This window comes from Scyliorhinus canicula, chromosome 13 (assembly GCF_902713615.1).
Source record: "Scyliorhinus canicula chromosome 13, sScyCan1.1, whole genome shotgun sequence".
In the NCBI taxonomy this organism is placed as follows: domain Eukaryota; kingdom Metazoa; phylum Chordata; class Chondrichthyes; order Carcharhiniformes; family Scyliorhinidae; genus Scyliorhinus; species Scyliorhinus canicula.
The window spans coordinates 22,554,062-22,574,944 of NC_052158.1; the positions used below are offsets into that span (position 1 = coordinate 22,554,062).

The 20,883-nt window shown below is 46.6% G+C and overlaps 1 protein-coding gene across 1 annotated transcript in view; it reads left to right on the plus strand.

The window, feature by feature from the left end:
* The window catches only part of LOC119976524 (golgin subfamily A member 4-like), a 1,176,663-nt gene that overhangs the window by 337,837 nt on the left and 817,943 nt on the right, over positions 1-20,883 (plus strand). The window contains exons 57-58 of the mRNA XM_038817077.1: positions 7,901-7,930; positions 20,601-20,618. Coding sequence (XP_038673005.1) covers positions 7,901-7,930; positions 20,601-20,618 — 48 coding nt within the window. The remainder of the gene's footprint in view (positions 1-7,900; positions 7,931-20,600; positions 20,619-20,883) is intronic.

Sequence of the window (20,883 nt, forward strand, 5' to 3'; positions counted from 1 at the left end):
CTGCTGACAGTTGCGGGCATGGGGAATTACGGGTTTTCAATTTCTCCAACACTATTTTCCTAGTAATGCTAATTTAACTGTCTTCCTCTTGCTCAGTATGAACCTTTTATCTATAACAGTTTGTGAAATTATTAGTATCTTCCTGAAGAAAAAACAAGAGAACTATTCAATTAATCTGTTAATCCTTTGTTCTTTGTCATACATTCTCCTGTTTCGAACTGCAACACATCTTCACTAATCTTCACTGATCTTTTTCTTTTTATATACTTATAAAAACTTTTGCACTCCGTTTTGTGTTACGTGGAAGGTTCCTCCAATACACTATCTTCGCCTCTTATTCAATCTCTTTGTCGTTCTACTTTGAGTACTGAGGTTTTCCTAATCCTCAGACTGGCGACCCTTTTCTATCAAATGTATTTAATTCCCCACTCGATTAAACAATATACACATTGTGTTTAAATATAGTGTCGGGAAGCCTTCCTTGTGTTCTTGTGTCAGAAAGGCATGTATAACTGTTACAATGCATATATTAGTTCCTTAAGTGCTGGACATTGCTATCCACGGTCATGCCTTGAACGAATTTCCCCAATTCATCTTACTTCACCCACGCTTCATACCTTGGTAGTTTTACTAGGTTAGATATAAGGGCCCCGTTTCGAATCAGACACCTTTACATTCCATTCAAATGAATCGTCCTCTTCTGTTAACCAAAGGAACACCAGGGAAAAAAATACGAACAGGAGTTAGACAGAGATAGGTACGTTTTTGTTTAATAAGGATATCAGGGGTTATGGGGAGAGGGCAGAAAAATGGATATGAGAAAATATCAGCCATGATTAAATGGCGGAGGAGACTCGATGGGCCGAGTGGTCTACCTCTGCTCGTTTGACATATGGTCTTATGGAGTGGACCGTTCGTACACACGACAGTGCTCAGCCATTCAATCGGGCAAGGTTAATTTGTCTTCCATCAAGACCATTTTCCTGTTTTTTAACTGTAACCCTTGATTCCATAACTGATTAAGAATGTATCTATCTGAGCCTTATATACATACGAACTCTGCCCTCACCGTTTTCTGGAATTTCAAAGTCTCACAACCGTCTTAGAGAAGATATTACTCCTGAGTTCAATCTTCAATTGGCACCTCGTTATTCTGACACTATGCACTAAGATACTAATAATTTCACAGAACTGCTATGGATTAAAGGTTCTTCGTGAGTAGGAGGAAGTCTCCCATGAGTGGAAACACCCATCAGCATTTACCCTGTCAAGACCCTTAATAATCGGATATGTTTGGGTGAGGCGAATGGGAAAATGCTGGAAAATCTCAGCAAGTCTGGCAGCATCTGTAGGGAGAGAAAAGAGCTACGTTACGAGTCCGATGACTCTTTGTCAAAGCTAACAGACAGAGAGAGTGGGAAATAGTTATACTGTGGAGTGAGAATGAAAGATGAGTCATAGCTACAGAAACCCAGGGAAACCAGATGCTAATGGCCACAGATACCAAGGGGAAAGAGTACTAATGGCAGTCTCCAGAGAGGACAAAAGATGTGAAAGGTCAAACAGCAGGGAAACTAACATCAGATGATGAACTGTAGGTGTGGGGGGAGGGGAAGGGGGAAGCAAAGAGCAGAAAGGTGGAGGAAAGGTGCAGGAAAGAAAGAAATAGTAAAATACAGTTAAAATAAAATGAAAACAAATGGGTCGAGGTGGGGCTGATCATCTGAAGTTGTTGAATACGATATTCAGGCCGGAACGCTGCAGCGTGCCTAACCGGAAGATGAGATGTTGTTACTCCAGTTTGCATTGCGCTTCACTGGAACATTGCTGCAGGACAAGAACAGACATATGGGCATGGGAGCAGGGTCTTTTGTTAAAATGGCAGGCAACAGGGAGGTCAGGATCCTGAATGCGTTTGGGTGAGATCGGCTTCGTTCGTCTGAATTCCGTCATGTAGATTCCAAACATTTTTCACGTTAGCACAAATGATAAACCCTCCGTACCTTAGATTATCCTTATAGAATTTCTCGGATCCCCCTTTAATGACATAAATGCTCGCACAATTAAGGGAACAAAAATGTGCTCACTGAATTCGAGGCGTGGCCTCACCACCATAGGTGTAAAGTGTTTTAAAATACAAGTCTTTCCGCACGTTGTCATAAATCACAGAATATTCACAATAGGACAGATCAATTAACAGTAATTTTACCCCATCGGCGTATGAGTGCGGTTAGGGAGAGATAGCTGCCGGGTGACCATTGAATTGTTGCTGGGTTCCCGACTCTTATACCCGATTTACTTGAACTATTGGCCTTCCTGGTTACCTGCTATTCATGTGTTCTGGCTTTCTGTGTTCCCAGCGCAAGTAGTACTGTCTATTTGTGATGCAGCTGTTTGTCTTGTTCCCTGTCTAAACAATATTTTACTTTTTTGTTCTCTCTCACAAAAGGAACAACTACACATTTTCCAACGTTATACTCCATTACTCAGCTTTTTACACACTTACTTAACGTATCAATAGATTTTTTAAACTGCTTATATTTCTCTCGCAACTGGACTTTCCACTTACGTTTGTATCGCACATAAATTTGGCTACTGTATATTCGCCTCCTTCCTTCAAGTCATTAATCTATCTTACGCTCCCAGCACTTTTCCCTCTGGAACCCCACTGGTTGCAGTTCGCCAATCAGAAGACGAATCTCCCATCCGAGCTCTTTGTTTCATGACATTGCTGAATTATCTAAACATGCTAATATGCCATTGGGCTCTTATGTTATCACTTAATCATTTGTGAGGTGCCACGTCGAATAAATGTTACAGTTAGTGTTCCAGACAGGTCACCACTCAATTTAATCACTCCCTTCTCATTGAATAATACAAAATTTGGAATATCATATTGCCTTGTTGGTTCATCAGCATACTGATTTAATAAAATATATCTTACACACAACGAATTGATCTGCCAGTGTACTGTTGTTAATTTGATTTGTACACTTATGTGTAACTTTAGGTCACCCTTGAGTACAGTAGTGCACGTTAAACGTATTTCAAATTTCCTGTTTAAGGCCACTACTGTGTGAAGGTCCATAGGCAAGTGTTACGAATAGGTTCCGCCACGTGATATGTCATATCTCCAGTCAGGCTAATTATACCTCTAGATTTGGACATCTAATATCCTCTCGAACTATTGCACTATTTCTAACCTTAAGAAAACACCACTCCGCCTATTGTATTTCTCCCGTCCTTCTTAAATATTGAATACGCTTGGATATTCAGTTCCTAGCAATGGTCACCCAGCAGTCATCTCTGCCTAATCGCACTCATACCGTACAGATATGGTCAAATTGCACTGTTAATTGATGTACCCTATTGTGAATATTCTGCGCATTCAGACAATGTCCGTTAAGACTTGTAATTTAAAACATCTTTACACCTCTTTTTCGACGGGCTTATTTGATTCTGGTCCTCGTTTCCTCTGAATGTCTTTCACGTTTCCTTTCTACTTTTCTATATTTCATTTATAGTCTTGTTCCTCCCACCTGTGTCGTGTCACTCATGTTCTCATCTCGCTGTTCTGCCGTTTAAACAATTTAAAACAGCAATAGCAAGGACCCCTGTGAGAATTTTAGTCCCGTTGAAACAGGTCCAGCTTGTACTTGACCCCTCTTCTCAAGAACCGTGACAATGCCGAATAAATCAAAATATTAACTTCGATACCTGCCACGCACTCATGTGGTTACCTTGAGTTTTCATGCTCTTTCTATCAGGTGGCACGAGGAGTTATCCTCAGATTAACATCGTTGTGGTGCTCCCTATATTTTGCATTCAGGACCACATTCATCGTGTTACCTACGTTATTCATAGCAATCAAACCACGTCATTAGTCGCTTTACCCTCCATCTTCAGAGTGCATTATAACTACTCAGTGACACCCTTGCTCCTGACACCAAGGAGGCGGAAAACAACCGTGACGTTCCATCTGTGTACACAAAAAATTCTTTATTTTTTACGATATAAATCACTTTCATTTTTCTCCCATACTTTTTCTCCCCCACTCCTCCTCCACCATGTACAGCTTATCCAGTCGCGTTTCCATGGATGACTCTTTCTGTATTCCTTTTATAAGTAACTTCTGCCAATAGCATCAAAAACGTTAAACATCTGAGAGAGGGAGTTATGCCCAGGGGCCTGCAGTTTACCTGCAGAATGTCGTTGCTCTGGTTAACAGTTACCGTTTTCCTTTCTGCCTTGCAACCTTTCCTTGTGATGTGTCTACCCCAGCGCATGAGTTCTGACCCTCTGTCAATGCTCCACAATGATTCCAAACGCAAATGCAGCAACGACGCACTGATTTCAAGTCGTTACATCTAAACACATAGTCATCCTGGACACTGGAAATTTCCTTGACTTACCTCGTCGCACACGAAGAGTATTACACCTGGACGAACTGCCCTGCCATGACGCACCTTGTAATTATTCGCTTCACTTTTGCAGCCGTGGTGCCCGTCATGATCGTAAACGTTTCTCTGAAATCAGCGAATGTATTGCATATTGACAATAGGGAAGAGCAATTAACAATGCAAATTGTGCCCATCTGTAGGGAACCTTCTCGACTTGAGAGGTTCCAAACCTAACCTCGCCAACGTTTCATCCTGACACTCTCCACCCAATTGAAACGAGATAATAAGCTTGACTTGTTTCTCTGGATAACACCGAGATTGTTTCATTTATTTGACGAGAGATGTTGGGTTACTACAATTCTTAAAACATTAAATAATCCATAAGTCCACCAAAATGGTCCAAACATTTTTAACTCAAATGTTTTAAATTTACAATGGAGACTGCTACATAGGCCCAAAGGATAATGCATCACCCTCACAGCCCGCTCCAAACAAAAACATATTTATTGGCAATACCGCCCACTGTATAAAAACATTTTAACAAATGGAAGCGTGGTCTTTCATGTTGATTGCTTACCAGGAGGAGAGACCCATATTCACCCAGCATCAAACAAAAATTGACGTAATGTGTTCGTAGCTCACTTCCCTGCACTGAGGGAATTTATAATGCTCCCCTATTTGTGCCAATTCTTTGAAGAAATCGTATTAATTATGCTATTATTCACAAGCCTATATTGTTCGCAATCGATTCCTCAACCATATTTTAAAATATCAAACAATTAACCTGCCTACCTGAATCACCCGATCGATCTATCGCTCTATCTATCTATCTATCTATCTATCTATCTATCTATCTATCTATCTATCTATCTATCTATCTATCTATCTATCTATCTATCTATCTATCTATCTATCTATCTATCTATCTATCTATCTATCTATCTATCTATCTATCTATCTATCTATCTATCTATCTATCTATCTATCTATCTATCTATCTATCTTATCTATCTATCTATCTATCTATCTATCTATCTATCTATCTATCTATCTATCTATCTATCTATCTATCTATCTATCTATCTATCTATCTATCTATCTATCTATCTATCTATCTATCTATCTATCTATCTATCTATCTATCTATCTATCTATCTATCTATCTATCTATCTATCTATCTATCTATCTATCTATCTATCTATCTATCTATCTATCTATCTATCTATCTATCTATCTATCTATCTATCTATCTATCTATCTATCTATCTATCTATCTATCTATCTATCTATCTATCTATCTATCTATCTATCTATCTATCTATCTATCTATCTATCTATCTATCTATCTATCTATCTATCTATCTATCTATCTATCTATCTATCTATCTATCTATCTATCTATGTCGACCCGCATGTTTCGCCATATGTTTTCCAGTGTATCATACTGCTTATTCCTGTACATTTCGTCTTTATCTCCCGAAATCATGCGCGTTGTGCCGTGGAGACAACGAAAACACGTGAAAAGCTGTGGTGAGAGTGCTGGGAGGATATTTCCCATTTGAGGATTGCGTAAAAATGGCCCGCGCACATCAAACCTTCTTTCGGCAAAAGTACTCCAAAGCAGCTATCCAGTGGTGCGATGTAAATCAAAGATTCAAAACTGTTTACCAGAATGGTTGTGCAGGACAAGTGATAAAAATAAAAACTCTTTCTCACTCCTGGGTACATATGGTCGAGCGTTCCCTTTGAAACACCCCCCCCCCCGCGATCCCCGCACATGCTAACAACGCCACCACCATTGAAACCCATGTGAACCGTCAGCATATCACATTCTAACTAAGAGTATTCCGCCACTCCCTCAGTGGAGTTCTATATTCCCCCAGACCACTAATAGACGATCCATCCTGTGAATACCCTTTCGATCAAAGAGCGATGCTGCGCCTAACGGAAGTACATAGAACGCTGTCCAGAGACTGTAATTCTCCATTCCAAGTTTTTCGATGTCCCTCCTCACCACTGCATATTGTGCAAATCACCCGCGCACATTTCGTTTTCTATAACACCCTACTACTCAGCAACTACAATCCCTATCCGGACGACCATTAATCCACCTTTGTTCTTTCGGGACTTCACAATACAACCATGTCCTGGCCACAAAAACCGTCTTCTCATCACCATTAACTGACCAACCGAAACACTATTAAATCCACCTATATTTAGCGCTGGATATTCACCGATACTCTTTCACCGATTACCCGTAGAATTCTAAAAGTTCACGAAATACGCCAGCCGCTAGAGTATCCAACGATAGTCTCTTCATCCTTGCATTCCATTGTCCCCGGATTAGCTGGGCCTTTAAACCTTTTTTGACGTCACGAGTGTCGTAACAGCAGGTCTCACGCACTTTCGCCGTCTCAGTTGTGCTGTGACGATGGACTCAGTGGAATTTTACACTGCACTCTTTCTACCCTGCCGTACTGGGATGCCGAAACGAAGGTTGCAGTTACACTTCCTGCAAGTAACAATATAAAATACATTAAGTTTATGATGCTTCTTTTTACAATGCAGCCGCGTCAAATGCTGAAAATGGAAAGGAAAAAATAATGTTAGAGAGGTGTGTTAATAAGCTTCCACATTTTGAATCTTCACTTACTTCCTATAAATAAGGTGTAGCAGCACCTTTTTGTCCGAGCGTTCCTGTGAGGCAGGGGAGAAGGAAGCAGTGTAATTGTCCACCTATTCGGTCAGGAGAACGCCACTGAGACCGCGAAACGGCGCTACGAGAGTCTCATTAGCTGATATTCTTCCGACTCCCAGACTCCGTTCTGCAGTTCCCTGCACCCACTCAACATCAGCAAACCCAGACATCTGCACTCCGAACACAAATATCCCGTCTCTGGACACTCCACTCGACCTGTCCCCGGCATCTGTCACGACTAATCTTCTGACCCAGAATCTCTGGTTTCAAATAATTTCCTGGACACATCATTCTGCCTGAACTGTCATTTATGTAGAGCCTTTAAACCAACTTGTTCGCAAACAATTGCGGGAAAAATGTGGCGTGACCTCCCTGAGTTCGCGTGTGCTGCTTCAGCGTGTCCTTTGCCGACGATTAATTTCAAATCAGTGAAATGAACTTCACACACTGTTGTAAATAAATCCGGCCATAACTTCATATGAGGGTGCAGCCGCGTTGTTTAGGAATCTTGGTACCTAAAGTCGTCTCTCAGAATCTGTAATTGAAATAAAAATGGTATTTTGACTATTGCCACTACAATACTTATTGTATTTTTATAACCCTGTGAAAATAATTCGCAACATTCAAATCAGGATTTGTATTTTGTTTATCTTGCTTCCTGATTTTGCATGAGGAATGCGGCAATATTTGTGAAAATCAATCGCCCTAAGGCCTAGATTTTTTTTGTGTTGCCACCTTTGTAAAAATAACATATTCTAATTATTTAGATGTAAACATATCTTTGTTTTTTCCTTCCAATAGGACAATCAGCGACCCCTACCGGTGATGTTGGTAAATATCGAAACATAAATGACACTCAGTCATGCAGACATATGTAAATTGCATGCAATGTGTCAGCAACAAACTCTGCTGAAATACGTAACACGAGCGTAATAACATGTTTGTGAGCTACACGATCTAAAATACGACATTCAAATATGACGTCCGATGCAGTGAAAAGTACCTTTGCACAGGATGTGCAAATTGCATGGTAATAAGGAATGTTGGAGAATTTGAGGAAACGATCGTTACATTGTTCACATATAGTCATGCAATTATGTTCAAAAAAGCATTATAGTTTCGTGCACCGAGGGAATCAAAAATGGTTTTAACATAATAAAGAACGGAACATGGAAAAATTTATCAAATGAAGCATTGAAACAATAAAGATAGCTGTGGAGGAATGTGTTATCAGATGGAATCAGCATGTCTAGCATTAAGTATCAACACAGTAGCTAGTTCGACCCATATTGTAAGCAATAAAATCTTGGAATATCGTCAGAGGAGCCATTTTTTATTCACATTATCTAAACTAAAACGTGCTAGATGTCTAGATGTAGAATCAATCTGGCTGGAGGTCTGAAATATTAAGTGGTGGAAACCATTAGTGACAATTGTCGATAGGCCATTAATCAGTAGTGATCAGGTAGCGGTTGGTTAACCTGAAAAAGGATATTCCAGTTGTATGTGAAATGTACTACAGTGATCAACAGTGACTAAAGTTACATATAATTTGTCGAAATACAATTAGCAATAATACTGTGGCAGATGCATTCCAGTCGAGTGTACGAGATATTTGTGTAGGCAACGTGTTATTCTAAATTTGTTATTATGCAATGAGAAGTCATTAATTAAATATTCCGGTGGCGGCCATGGAGGAGTAGATGGCACATTTGATAGCTCCGGCCGGTAACGGACCGTTGGACATTCTCCCCCGTTTTTTTTTACTGATTTATGGGATAAAACATTGAAGAATGAGCCAGTAAGGAGAAATTCCCCTCCGGTGTATGGAGAATTGGACCAGATGTGGACGTGTGAGACGACAAAGTCTTATAAGGGAGACACAAGCAGAGCTGGTAACACAGGACAGCATGGCGGAGGGCAAGGACCACGGGGAGATGGCACAGTGGTCGACGGAGCAGCTGGTGAAGTTTTTAGAGGATTGCTTCGCCAAGGTGAAGAAGGACATGCTGGATGAAGGCTTCGATTGATCAAGTGGTTCCGAATTAGGAAACCCACGGGAGAGCGATCCAGGAGGTGGAACAAAAGTTGGCCGAGCAAGAGGACAATATAACCGGGCTGGAAAACAAGGTGTGAATGGCAGCCAGAGCACAATGCAGCAGGAGCTGGAAGGCCTGGAGAATAGGTCCAGGAGGCAGAATCTCAGAATTGTTGGCTTCCCTTGTGCGTTGCGCATTTATCACGACTTGGCAGTGGATTTGGCCAAGAGCGTGCTGGGTTCAATCGGGCAACAACGGCTCTCTTTAAGAAGGTGGTGAAGTTCGGGATGCAGGAACCAGCCCGCCTGTGGGTCACGCATGAGGAACAAACTTCTACTTTGAAACGCCTGATGAAGTGTGGACATTAATTAAATAAATGAAGCTGGAGGCTTATTAAAAGACATTTAAGCCTTGCAGAAGTACTATGCCAGTGATTTGCGGTGCTGGATTGTAAAAAATTAAGAAGCTCTATGTGAATTAATGGCACCATTTTTTTTTGCGGGGGGGATCTTTGGATTTACTTCTGCTCTTTGGTTTTGTTTTAAGTGATTGGTTTTTCACTGTTTTTCCCTGTTGTTTGCTTACTGGGGACTGTGATGCTTTTAAAAGGTTTATTAATGTGGGGGGGGGGGCGCAGAGGAGAGTAAAATAGGGAGATAGACTGTTTGGCGTCAGGGCGGGAGATATCCAATCAGCATGGGTCAGCTGACTCTCTGAAGTGCAGTTGGTGGTGGACAGATGTAAAGCTGGAGCTTGACTTGGCGCTTTGGGTTTTTTGTGTTTTTTATATGGGGAGGGGGAGCTGCTTTGTTGACAGGGGAGGAACAGTTACTAGGGAACAAATGGAAGGTTGGGAACGGCGACAGCCCAGTGGGGACTGGAGGAAGATGTGAACTAGAGGCTGGCATAAGAAGGGTGAAGGGTAGTCGGCAAGGGGCTACGGGGGGTGGCGGGTGGACGTCCCCCGTCCTGGCTGATCACATGAAACGTGAGAGGACTGAATGGGCCGGTCAAGATCACGTTTTTGAGGGAACTGAAGGCAGACATTTTAATACTGCAAGAGACACACCTCAAGGTTACAGACCAGACGATATTGAGGAAGGGGTGGATTAGTCAAGTATTCCACCCTGGACTGGACTCAAAGACCAGCGGGTAGCATTCTTGATCAGCAACCGTGTGCCATTCGAGGCAGGGAGAATCGTGTCAGACGTAATGGTGTGGGAAGCTGAAGATGGTACGAGTGGTACTTCTGAATAGATATACTCCGAATTGGGATGACGTGGGAATTATGAGGTTAGGTAACATCCCAGACTTAGAGTCACATCACCTGATCATGGGAGGGGACTTCAACACAGTCATTGATATGGAATTGGACCGGTCAAAATCCAGGACAGAGAGGAGGCCGGCTGTGCCAAAGGAATTGAATGGTTTAATGGAACAGATGGTTGGTGGGGGGGGGGGGGGGGGGGGGGAGTAGCCCCATGGAGGTTTGCAAGGCCGAGGACGAAGGGGTTTCTCTTTTCTTTCACATGTCCACAAGGTATACTCTTTTTTGTTCTGAGCAGGGTGCTAATACGGAAGGTGGTGCATGATGAGTATTCGGCAATTGCAGTGTCGGATCATACCAAACACTGGGTGGATATATGGGTTAGTATGGACAAAGGATGATGTCCGCTGTGGAGGCTGGATGTGGGGTTGCTAACGGATGAGGCGGTCTCTGGGAGGGGTAAGAAGGCCATCCAGAACTACCTGGAAACCTGGAAAAAAATTATACGGGAGTGGTCTCTGCAGCAAATGGGACAGTCTGGGAAGCTTTGAGGGTAGTAGTCGGAGGGGAATTAATCTCGATAAGGACCATGATGTGGAGATGCCGGCGTTGGACTGGGGTGAGCACAGTAAGAAGTCTTACAACACCAGGTTAAAGTCCAACAGGTTTGTTTCAAACACGAGCTTTCGGAGCACGGCTCCTTCTTCAGGTGAATGTTCGGTTCACCTGAAGAAGGAGCCGTGCTCCGAAAGCTCGTGTTTGAAACAAACCTGTTGGACTTTAACCTGGTGTTGTAAGACTTCTTACTGTCGATAAGGACCAACATAGAAAAGGTGGAACGGGCTGAGAGGGATAGATTAGTGGAGGAGACACTCCAGGGGGATAGGAGATACTCGGAGGCCCCGAAGACGGGGCTACTGAGGGAGAGGCAGAGGTTACAGGTGGAGTTTGGGCTGTTGACCACAGGAAATGCAGTGGACCAGTTGAGGAAGGCAAGGGGGCGGTCTGTGAGTACGAGCAAAAGGCAAGCACAATGTTAGTGCATCAGTGCAGGAAAAGAAAGGCAGCCAGGTAGACAGGTAAAGTAGTCAAGATGGTAATACTGTCCTGGACCCAGTGGGGGTGAACGAGGTGGTGTTCACGATGGATGCGGAAAAGGCTTTTGATCGGGTGGAGTGGCATTACCTGTGTGAAGCATTGGGAACTTTTGGGTTTGGTGAGTGCTTTATTGACTGAGTGTGGTTGTTCTATCAGGCACCATTAGCGAGTGTACATACGAACTGGCTGAGTTCGGGGTATTTTGAACTACACCGGGGAATGAGGCAAGTGTGCCCACTCTCCCCATAACTGGTAACTGTTTGGTCTGGCCATAGAGCCATTGGCCAGGGCGTGAAGAGCCTCTAGAAACTGGAAATGGATGGCTCGGGAGTGGGGGTTGGGAGGGGGTGAAGCACCGGGTCTTGCTCCACGGAGATTAACTGCTCTTGTACCCGTTGGAGGGGGTGGGGAAAGTAATGCAAATCTTGGGGGAACTTAGACATTTTTCGGGGTAGAAATTGAACATGGGTAAAAGTGACATGTTTGCATTCCAGGAAAAAGTGCAGGAGAAGAAAATGGAAGAGCCGCTTGAAAATGAAAATCGCTTATTGTCACGAGTAGGCTTCAATGAAGTTACTGTGAAAAGCCCCTAGTCGCCACATTCCGGCGCCTGTCCGGGGAGGCTGGTACGGGAATCGAACCGTGCTGCTGGCCTGCTTGGTCTGCTTTATAAGCCAGCGATTTAGCCTTGTGAGCTAAACCAGCCTAGGATGGTAGGGAAGAGTTTAGATATCTGGGAATCCAGGTGGCCTGGAATTGGGATGTACTACAGAGGTTAAACCTATCCTGGTTGGAGGGGACAGATGGGGCATGCTCCCGCTATCACTGGCGGGGAGAGTACAGACCGTGAGAATGACGGTTCTCCAAGGATTTCTGTTTGCCTTTCAGTGCCTCCCCATCTTGATCCCTAAGGTCTTTTTCAAGTAGATGAATAAGATAATTTTTGGCTTTGAGTGAAACCCCGCGAGTGAAGAAAATGGTGCTGGAGCACAGTCGGGGGGAGGGTGGGTTGGCGCTGCTGAAATTCTGCAATTAACACTGGATGGTTAAGGTAGCCATGATCAGGAAGTGTGTAGTGGGTGAGGGGTTGGCATGGGAGCGGATGGAGGCAGCATCATGTAAAAACACCAGCCTGGGAGCATCGGTAACAGAACCTCTGCCGTTCTCGCCGGCCCGATACTCCAAATGTCAGGTGGTTGTGTTGGCTCTGAGGATCTGGGGGTAGTGCAGAAAATATTAGAGAGCAGAGGGACCATCGATGTGGACCCCGATTTATAACAACCACAGGTTTGTACCGGGTTGGCTCGATGGCGGGTTCTGGAGTTAGCACAGTGCAGGAATTAGAAGGATGGGGGATCTGCTTATCGATGCGAGCTTTCCCAGCTTGTAAACCTTGGAGGATGAATATAAATTGCCAGCAGGGAATTGTTTTAGGTATTTTCAGGTGGGCGACTTTCTGAGAAAACAGGTGCCAGCCTTTCCGCTGCTGACACCGCGGGGGATACAGGATAGTGTAGTTTCCAGTACGTGGGTGGGAGAGGGGAATGCATCGGATATTTACCAGGTGCTTTCAGAGGCAGAGGAAAGTCCCCAGGATGGCATTAAGGGAAGTGGTAGGATAAGCTAGGAGGAGAGATAGAGGCGGGACATGGACGGATGCCCTAAGCAGAGTTAATACCTCCTCATCGTGCGCCAGGTCGTCCACCGGGCACACATGACAGCTACTAGGATGAGCAGGTTTTTTGGGGTAGAGGATTAGGTGTGCGGTGTGCGGGAAGCACAGCAAATCACATCCACAAGTTTTGCGCATGCCCAACGCTTAGAGGGTTTTGGCAGGGTTTTGTTAAGGTAATGTTCATGGTGCTAAAAACACGGGTGGTGCCGAGTCCTGTGGCAGCGAACTTCGGAGTCTCGGAAGTTCCGGAGTTCAGGGGGTGAAAGAGGCCAATGTCCTGGTGTTTGCCTCCCTGGAAGCTCGGAGACGGATCTTATTAATGTTGAGGGGCACAAAGCCTCCGAGTGTAGAGACATGGGTAGTGACATGGCTGGGATTGTCAGTCTTCCAAAAATAAAGTTTGCCTAAAGAGGGTCAATATTAGGGTTCTCCCGGACGTGGCAGCCGTTTGTCGAATTTCTCGGGGAAAATTAAAAATGTCAGCAGCTGCTGTATTCAAAAGGGGGCAGGCGGATTGTTGTTCTGTGGTTGTGGTGTGCGGAGATTGGACTTGCGGAGGGGGGGGGGGGGGGGTGCGAATGTTTATTTTACCGTGTTGATGCCAATGTTTTTGTAACTGTTATAATTTTTTTTCAAATACCTTGATAAATTACTTTTAAAATAATAATAATAATAATCTCCTGTGGGGTCATATCTGGAATAGTGATCATTACATGTGTTCTACAAGGTACCTCACACTAGCCTCAACCAAAAGATATGAGCCCATGATGTAGTAGGTAATATATTGTATGGATACAGAATTAGTATTCGTGGAGCAAACAGCAACTGGGAATAAGGGGTTGTTTTTTAGTTTGCCGACACTAACGGCGTTAGTGCCAGGGCCGAAGCTGCGCAAAAAGGTTAATGTCTTGGACGAAAGAAGCTAAGACAATCTAGTTAAATTTGCAGATGGCGCACAGATAGGTGGAAAGGCAAATACCAAGACGGGCAGAGAAAATTTGCAAAGATATATTGATAGGTTAAGTAAATGGGGAAAAGGTTGGCAAATTAACTATAATGTGGAATCTTTAGGTTTTCTCATTTTGAAAGGGAGAACAAAAGAATATTGTATTATTTAAATCAAGAGAAGCTGCAACAGAATATGTCTTGGAGGGACATTGGCATGAAACAAAGAAAACGTGCACAAATGTGCAGCAGGTAATCAGGGATGCTAATGAAACGTAGGCCTTATTACAGTGGGATTGGAAGTCTTGCTGCAACTGCACAAGATACTGGTGAGCCCACATCTGTATTACTGTGAAAAGCTTCGTCCCGTATTTACGGAGATGTATTATTTAATTGGAGACTTCTCAGAGAAGTTTCACGGCAATGCTCTACGATACAGGGTACTATATTTCCAATAAGTATTAATTCGGACTCTACTCACTGGATTTAGAAGCACGTGAGGTAATCTCAATGAACCAGATCTGATTATTTAGGTGCTTGACTGGGTAAATGGTGAGTAATTGTTTCACTCAATGTAGTGGCGAGGGCAAGAGGGCATAATCTCAGAATAAAGAGCAATCAATTTAAGACTGAGATGGGGATGGATTTTTCTCTTAGAGCATTGTGAGCCGTCGGCACACTTAGACAGAGAGCTGTGGTGGCAGAGTACATATGTGTGTTTAAGGCCGAGTGAGGTACATTACTTATCATGAAACGAATGAATGGTAACAGCAAAAGAGTAGGAAAGGAAACGTCGCTCAGCCTGATCATAGTCATTGGCGGAGTAGGTTCCAGTGGCCGAACAGCTATCTTATGTTGCTATTTCGAGTGATATTATGGTCTTATAAAAACGGGAACCTTGTCCAATTTATGGGACCATTTTCTAATTGCTAATAATCTAACAGGTTTGTTTGGAAAAACTAGCTTTCGGAGCGCAGTTTCTTCATGATGTGAGTGAAGAAATGGGGCCCACAACCACATATATAGACAAAGACAATTATGTAAAATTACACTTTGAATGCGCGTCTTTGCAGGTAATTAAGTCTTTACAGGTCCAGAAGGAGGGATAATCAGAGATTTAAAGAGGTGAATCGTTTCAAGCCAGGCAAGTTGGTAGAATTTCGCAAGCCCAGGCCAGATGGTGGTTGGGGGTGGGGGTGGGGGCGGGGTGAGTATAATGAGATATGATTCCAAGATCCAGGTTGAGGCCCTGTACATGCCTGTGGAACTTGGCAATCAGCTTCGACCCGGCGAATCTGCACTGCTGCGCGTTCTGAAGGCCAGCTTGGAGAAAGCTAACCCGAAGATCAGAGGCTGACTCCCCTTAACTGTTGAGGTCTTCCCCGACTTAGAGTGAACATTCCAGCCTATTGCCGCAAAATGTCAATTCATCTGTTGTTGCAGCGACTTCAAGGTCTGGCCAATGTACCACGCCGTGGGACATCCTTTCATGCAGTGTATGAGGTCGACAAGGTTGGCCGAGTCTCACGAGTATGTAGCGTGTACCTGGTGGGTGGTGTTCTCAAATGTAATGATGCTACTCATGACTATAATCCGGCATGTATTGCAGAGGTTGCCATGGCAGGATTCTGCGATGTTGTGGTCACTGTTCGCCTGGAGTCTGTGTGGTTTGCTGCAACAGATGATCTATTTGCGGTTGAACTGTTGTTTGAAGGCAAGTAGTGGGGGTGCAGGAATGATCTTGGCAAGATGCCCGTCATCATTAATGACGTGTTGAAGGCTCCGAAAATTGTATCATGCTTTCTTCCCTCCAGGGAAGCACTAGACGGCGAAGGTACGCTTTCGGTTGTGTCCTATGTTAACCTTCTGAGGAGGTTGGTGCGATTTCTTCCTGTGGTGCGTCAGAACTGTCGATCAATGAGTCGATCGCCATATTCTGTTTTACGACGGCATATTTTAGCGTCTGTAGATGTCTGTTGCGCACCTCCTCATCTGAACAGATCCGTATACAAGTTGACCGTGCCTGGGTACTGGTGGCAGAGGTGGTCAGCGCTGTGCACAATGTCACCTGGACTGCAACGCTGTGCAGGAAGAAACTCCACGACCTTCGCAGGGCGGCTAGTGTGTGCCTGCAGCGCTCATCCCCTAGAACTAACCCCGCCTTGCCCCATCCAATAAAAGTACCGGCTTCTTCCCCCCCCCCCCCCCCCGATCCCGGGGACGGCCGAACCCCGAAACTGCCCCACATGACAACTGCAATTGTCACTCGGCCACGATCTATCCATCCACTGGGCTGCATGTGTCGGAACCTCTAATGGTTTTTCTGTTAGTGTTCCCCACCCCACCCTCCCACCCCAACTCCCCCAGAGCGGGGGAGCAGGAGAGGTGGAGAAGTGCTGAGGCGGACCAGCAGAACTACGGCATCTCAACATGTCCGAGGAGAGGGCAATGGATGTTCTCAGCGATGCAGAGAAAAGAGAGGTCGCCGAGGTGGAGTTTCACGGTGGGCGCGCAAGTGAGATTCTGCTTAGTTGTGGAACCCCAAGACATGTGTGCCCGCCACCTCACAACTCCCCACCCCCACCCATCCCACAACCTCCAACACCCACACCCTTATCCCTCACTCCCACCCTCTCACCCCTCACACCCCAACCACCCTCACATCGCAAACCCCCACCTCCCTCACCCCCATGCGCCGCAAACACACACACAACCCACACCCACGGCTCGCTGTCTGCCCATACATGTCACATTGTGTCTTACAGGTCCTGCCAGAGATAGGGCGGGTCCGGCCGCAGTCCCCCGCCCCCAGTCAATGCCAGAGCCTGTGCACCGTTGATAGCTAAGCAATGACTGTGAGAGAAGCCCGAACACCATCCCTCTACACGAGCCTCAGGACACCCCGGAGCTTGGGTCATAAGAGATTCGGGCGCTTCGTCACAGCTGTCTCGAAAGTTCTCCATCACCCCAGGGACTAACACCACGTTTGGGCACGTTCCTGAAAAGATCCTGGGGTACTGTCTCGTGTGTACTTCACATTTCGTCCGGTACAGTAGGTGCAGGTAGGGTCAACCGAGGGCCGGACGTTTGGAGGGCAGGCCAGCCCGAGGAACTATTTGCCGTCAAGATGCGCCCGGTGCTCCTGGAACATCCAGTAGCAGCCACAGTGCAGGTGCTGTTAGAGACCCATGATCCACAAGGGGGCATGATGGCGGGCATCCAGCACCCTTTGGGCGCAGTTGGAGTACTCAATCCATGTGCAGGAAAGGGGGTTGGTTCCGAACATGATTGTCACCCAGGCCGACACCCCATGTGTAGGCGGAGGCATTGGGGGCGACAGTTTCAGCTATTTATTACTGTGTCGAAGGCCTGAGGCATTGTGCAGTCGGTGGCCGAATACTAGGACAGGCCTGCCGTCTCACAGGCAGCCATGTGCCAGAGCCACCTGAACATTGCTGCGGTGATCCTCAGCATGAATAGTCACAGAATCCATGGTTGCGAACGTCGGTGGCATTGCCCGGGCGCTGGCTAGCGTGGAGTAGGTACTGCGGGGTGGCCAAGTCCCGGAGGGAGGTGGCGCATGCCCAGGAGGGTCACTGCCTGATGTGGCACAGACTCACAGGGTGGTGGCACAGTAACAGCATGATGTGGGGCCGTCCCAGACGAAGATGGCCCACGAACTGTGCTCCATGGCCGAGGGCGTGCAGACACTGGTGCAGAGCATAGCGGGCCTACAGGACTGGCTTTGCCACTTGGCGGGGTGGGGGGGGGGGGCTGTGTGTTAGAGGCTCAGGCGATGGCTCCCCGCGCACCCCCATCCCTTGGAGTAGCACGTGGGCCATCAATCACCCTGAGGGAAGAGAACGTAATGGGTTCTGGGCCGGTGACTCCCACAGAGGAGGTGTTAGAACATTGCAGCACCTCGGTCTCCCCCTCCTGTCCCTTATGCTTTCTGGTGGGAAGAAGTCAGAACCGGGCGGCACTCGGTCACGAGCAGCGGCCGGGCCTAGCTAGGCCGGTTCGCTTCAGTAGACGCCCGCCAATGGGGACCATTGTCGTGGATCGGGAGTCACAACAGACTGCATCGACTCCTGCTTTGTGGGGACCTCGGAAAGGTATTGCTTGGGTCTTTAAGGCCAGAAAGATAGGCACAAGTTAATTTGGCATGCGTTCTGGTCACAGTTCGGTCCAAAGGTTTAGGGCACAGACTAATAAACTCCTGTTCATTCCGTTCAATCCTGCCTGGGGTCTCTGTCTGATGGGTGCGGGGGTCGGCTGGTCCAGGCTGGTGGTGAGGAGTGTTGGCGGAGTACCAGAGCAGGCCCTGTGGAGGACCGTGCTCCCCACTTCCCTCCCCCTACCCCATGTCCCTACCGTCCCCATGTACAATACCCCACCCCGCACCCCTGCCCCATTCGGTATTCGGCGGGGCTCCTGGTCCTTGCGCCGTTCATTGCTGCCAGGGATAGCGTTGGCTGGCACTGCCCGCACTGGGAGCTGCCGTGGGTGTTGCCCTTGGAGGTCCATCAGTGGTTGCGCAGGAAGCAGCCTCGGTAATGCCGGTCGACACCCAGCACCGCCAGAGTCCTGTGGGGAGAAACCTAGCTGCCCTGCCTGCTTATCCATCTCCCCAAGCAGGAGCCAGCCCCGCTGCAGCTGGCAAGGCTGGTGTCCAGGCCGGCAGCCCGCTGTCACTCCAGTCCATTTCGTATCTCCTCTCTCTCGCTCAGCAAACATGGTGGCATGTTCATGGTCTTTGAGAGCACAGTTAAACCACGCTGTCGGGAACTTGCCCATCGGAGGCGGTGAAGTTTGGAGGATAGGGAGTATGGAGTGAGGCCCACTAATGACATGCCTAAGGTCCTTGGGAACCTCCCAGCAGCTGTCACTGGCAACACCACATTAACGCTTCTTACCTTTTGGCTCCAATTGGCCCCCGGGAAACTTCATGGGACGTATGTGCGTGTGGATCTCGTCCCTGAGGCTCCCCCGACACCTGGCACTGACAGTCTTGGAGACCCTATCTGTTCTTGACCAGGGTCCGCATGGTCGTGACTGAACACAGGAAGTGGACCATCTCCATCTGCGAATGCGACACATCAAGCTGCGACTGTGCCCCCGTTTTCTAGAGCTGTGTCACGTCAGGCAGTGACTGCCTCCCTCTGGGATTGGACCATCGTCCTCTGTGTCTTTGCCATGTTGGCCAGCGCCTGGGTAATGCCACCGACGTTCCTACCTTGGTGTGCTGTGACTCGGCTACGCCACAAGAGTGCGTCTGCGATGTCCAGTTGGCTCTGATACAAAGTCGCCTGTGAGGTGGTAACCCTGCCCTGGGGAATTCTCCACGGCGTATCGGCAGCTAGAGCCTGGTGCTCTATACTTCCGTCCTGCTAGCGCCCAGCAAAATGGGGAATTGTTGGTCATTTTGCGCCACTTTTCCTGACGTAAAGTGTCACCGTTCCCACGCTGGCGTGGTTACATAGGGCGGGATTCTTCCAACAAAAGCGCAGAGCTTCCAGAGGCGAGCAATGGGGCGACCCGTGATCGGGCCCGACGCCTTCCCGCGATTCCCTACAGACTGTAGAATCGGTACCAGTCACGTGTGCGTGGTTGCCGCGCCGCTGGTCGGGCACCATTAAAAGTGGTGATTCCGCACCGGCCATTGGCCGAGTTCCCGCCGGTGTGGTTCACTGATGGTTCCACCCGACGGCACTTGGAGTGGTGGCTGCAGACACTGTCTACAGCTGCCCTGGTGGAAGCCAAGATGATCCGTTCTCTGCTTAGGCATCCAGGACGCCCAGGCTCGAGATTATGGCCCATCGATGTGCAGGCGAGTGCGGTCTAGGGGAAGGGGCCCATAATGTGGGGTCTGCTTGCCGTCTGGGTCCGCCATGTTGCGTAGACCACCGGCCAGAAGTGCACCACCACATATCGGTAGCCGGAGCTGATTGAACTACTCCGGGGGCCTGCAATCCCCATTCAAAATGGAGAACCATTCTGGACTTTCCAGACAGCAGTCTTCAACGATTCACGCTCGTTATTTCGCGGGCGTGGGGACATTCCCCCATTATCAGGAAATTCCACTCAGAATCACAGAATCGGAGAATCAGCCTATGACTTTGACGTGTGCAAGCCGAGAATCTTGCTCTTTGTCTCTGAAACAGAGAATCCCATCCATAACTTTAAAAGTCTAGCACTTTGAACGCAATAACGGAGCGAAACTGACTTTACCACCTCGTGCTGTTTTCTAAAATTTAAGTGGCGATCGTTTCAGGGCAGGAAATCATGAAATAAACTTGTACAGAATTGTGGCCTAATATTGATCAACTTTGGTGTTTACACCCATGGTTCAGACACGATAGGGTCAACTGCGCTCCGTGAACCACACAACCTGAACTGCCAACAATTCACTGGATTCGCAATGAACTTTAAGTCAATAAATTAATTCTGTATTATTCCTGTTTTTTTCTCTTGCAGCAAAACAGCTGAAAAGAGGTGATGTGGAAAGCATTTACATTCGAGTCTTGCCAATTTATTTATTTCTCAGCGCAAAGTGGCTTCATAAGTTGCATAGTCCTGCTTTTCAGTCCCATATTCCTATGTCCACTGATTGAAAAATAACAGAATTCCAGAAAATAGCTTGTTATATAATAAGATGTTTTGAAGAATAGGTAAGTTGACATTAATAGTTAATTATATCAGAGGATCAGAGGTGTGATGGTAAGATGGATACAGTGCTGGCTCGGTCACAAGTAGGCAA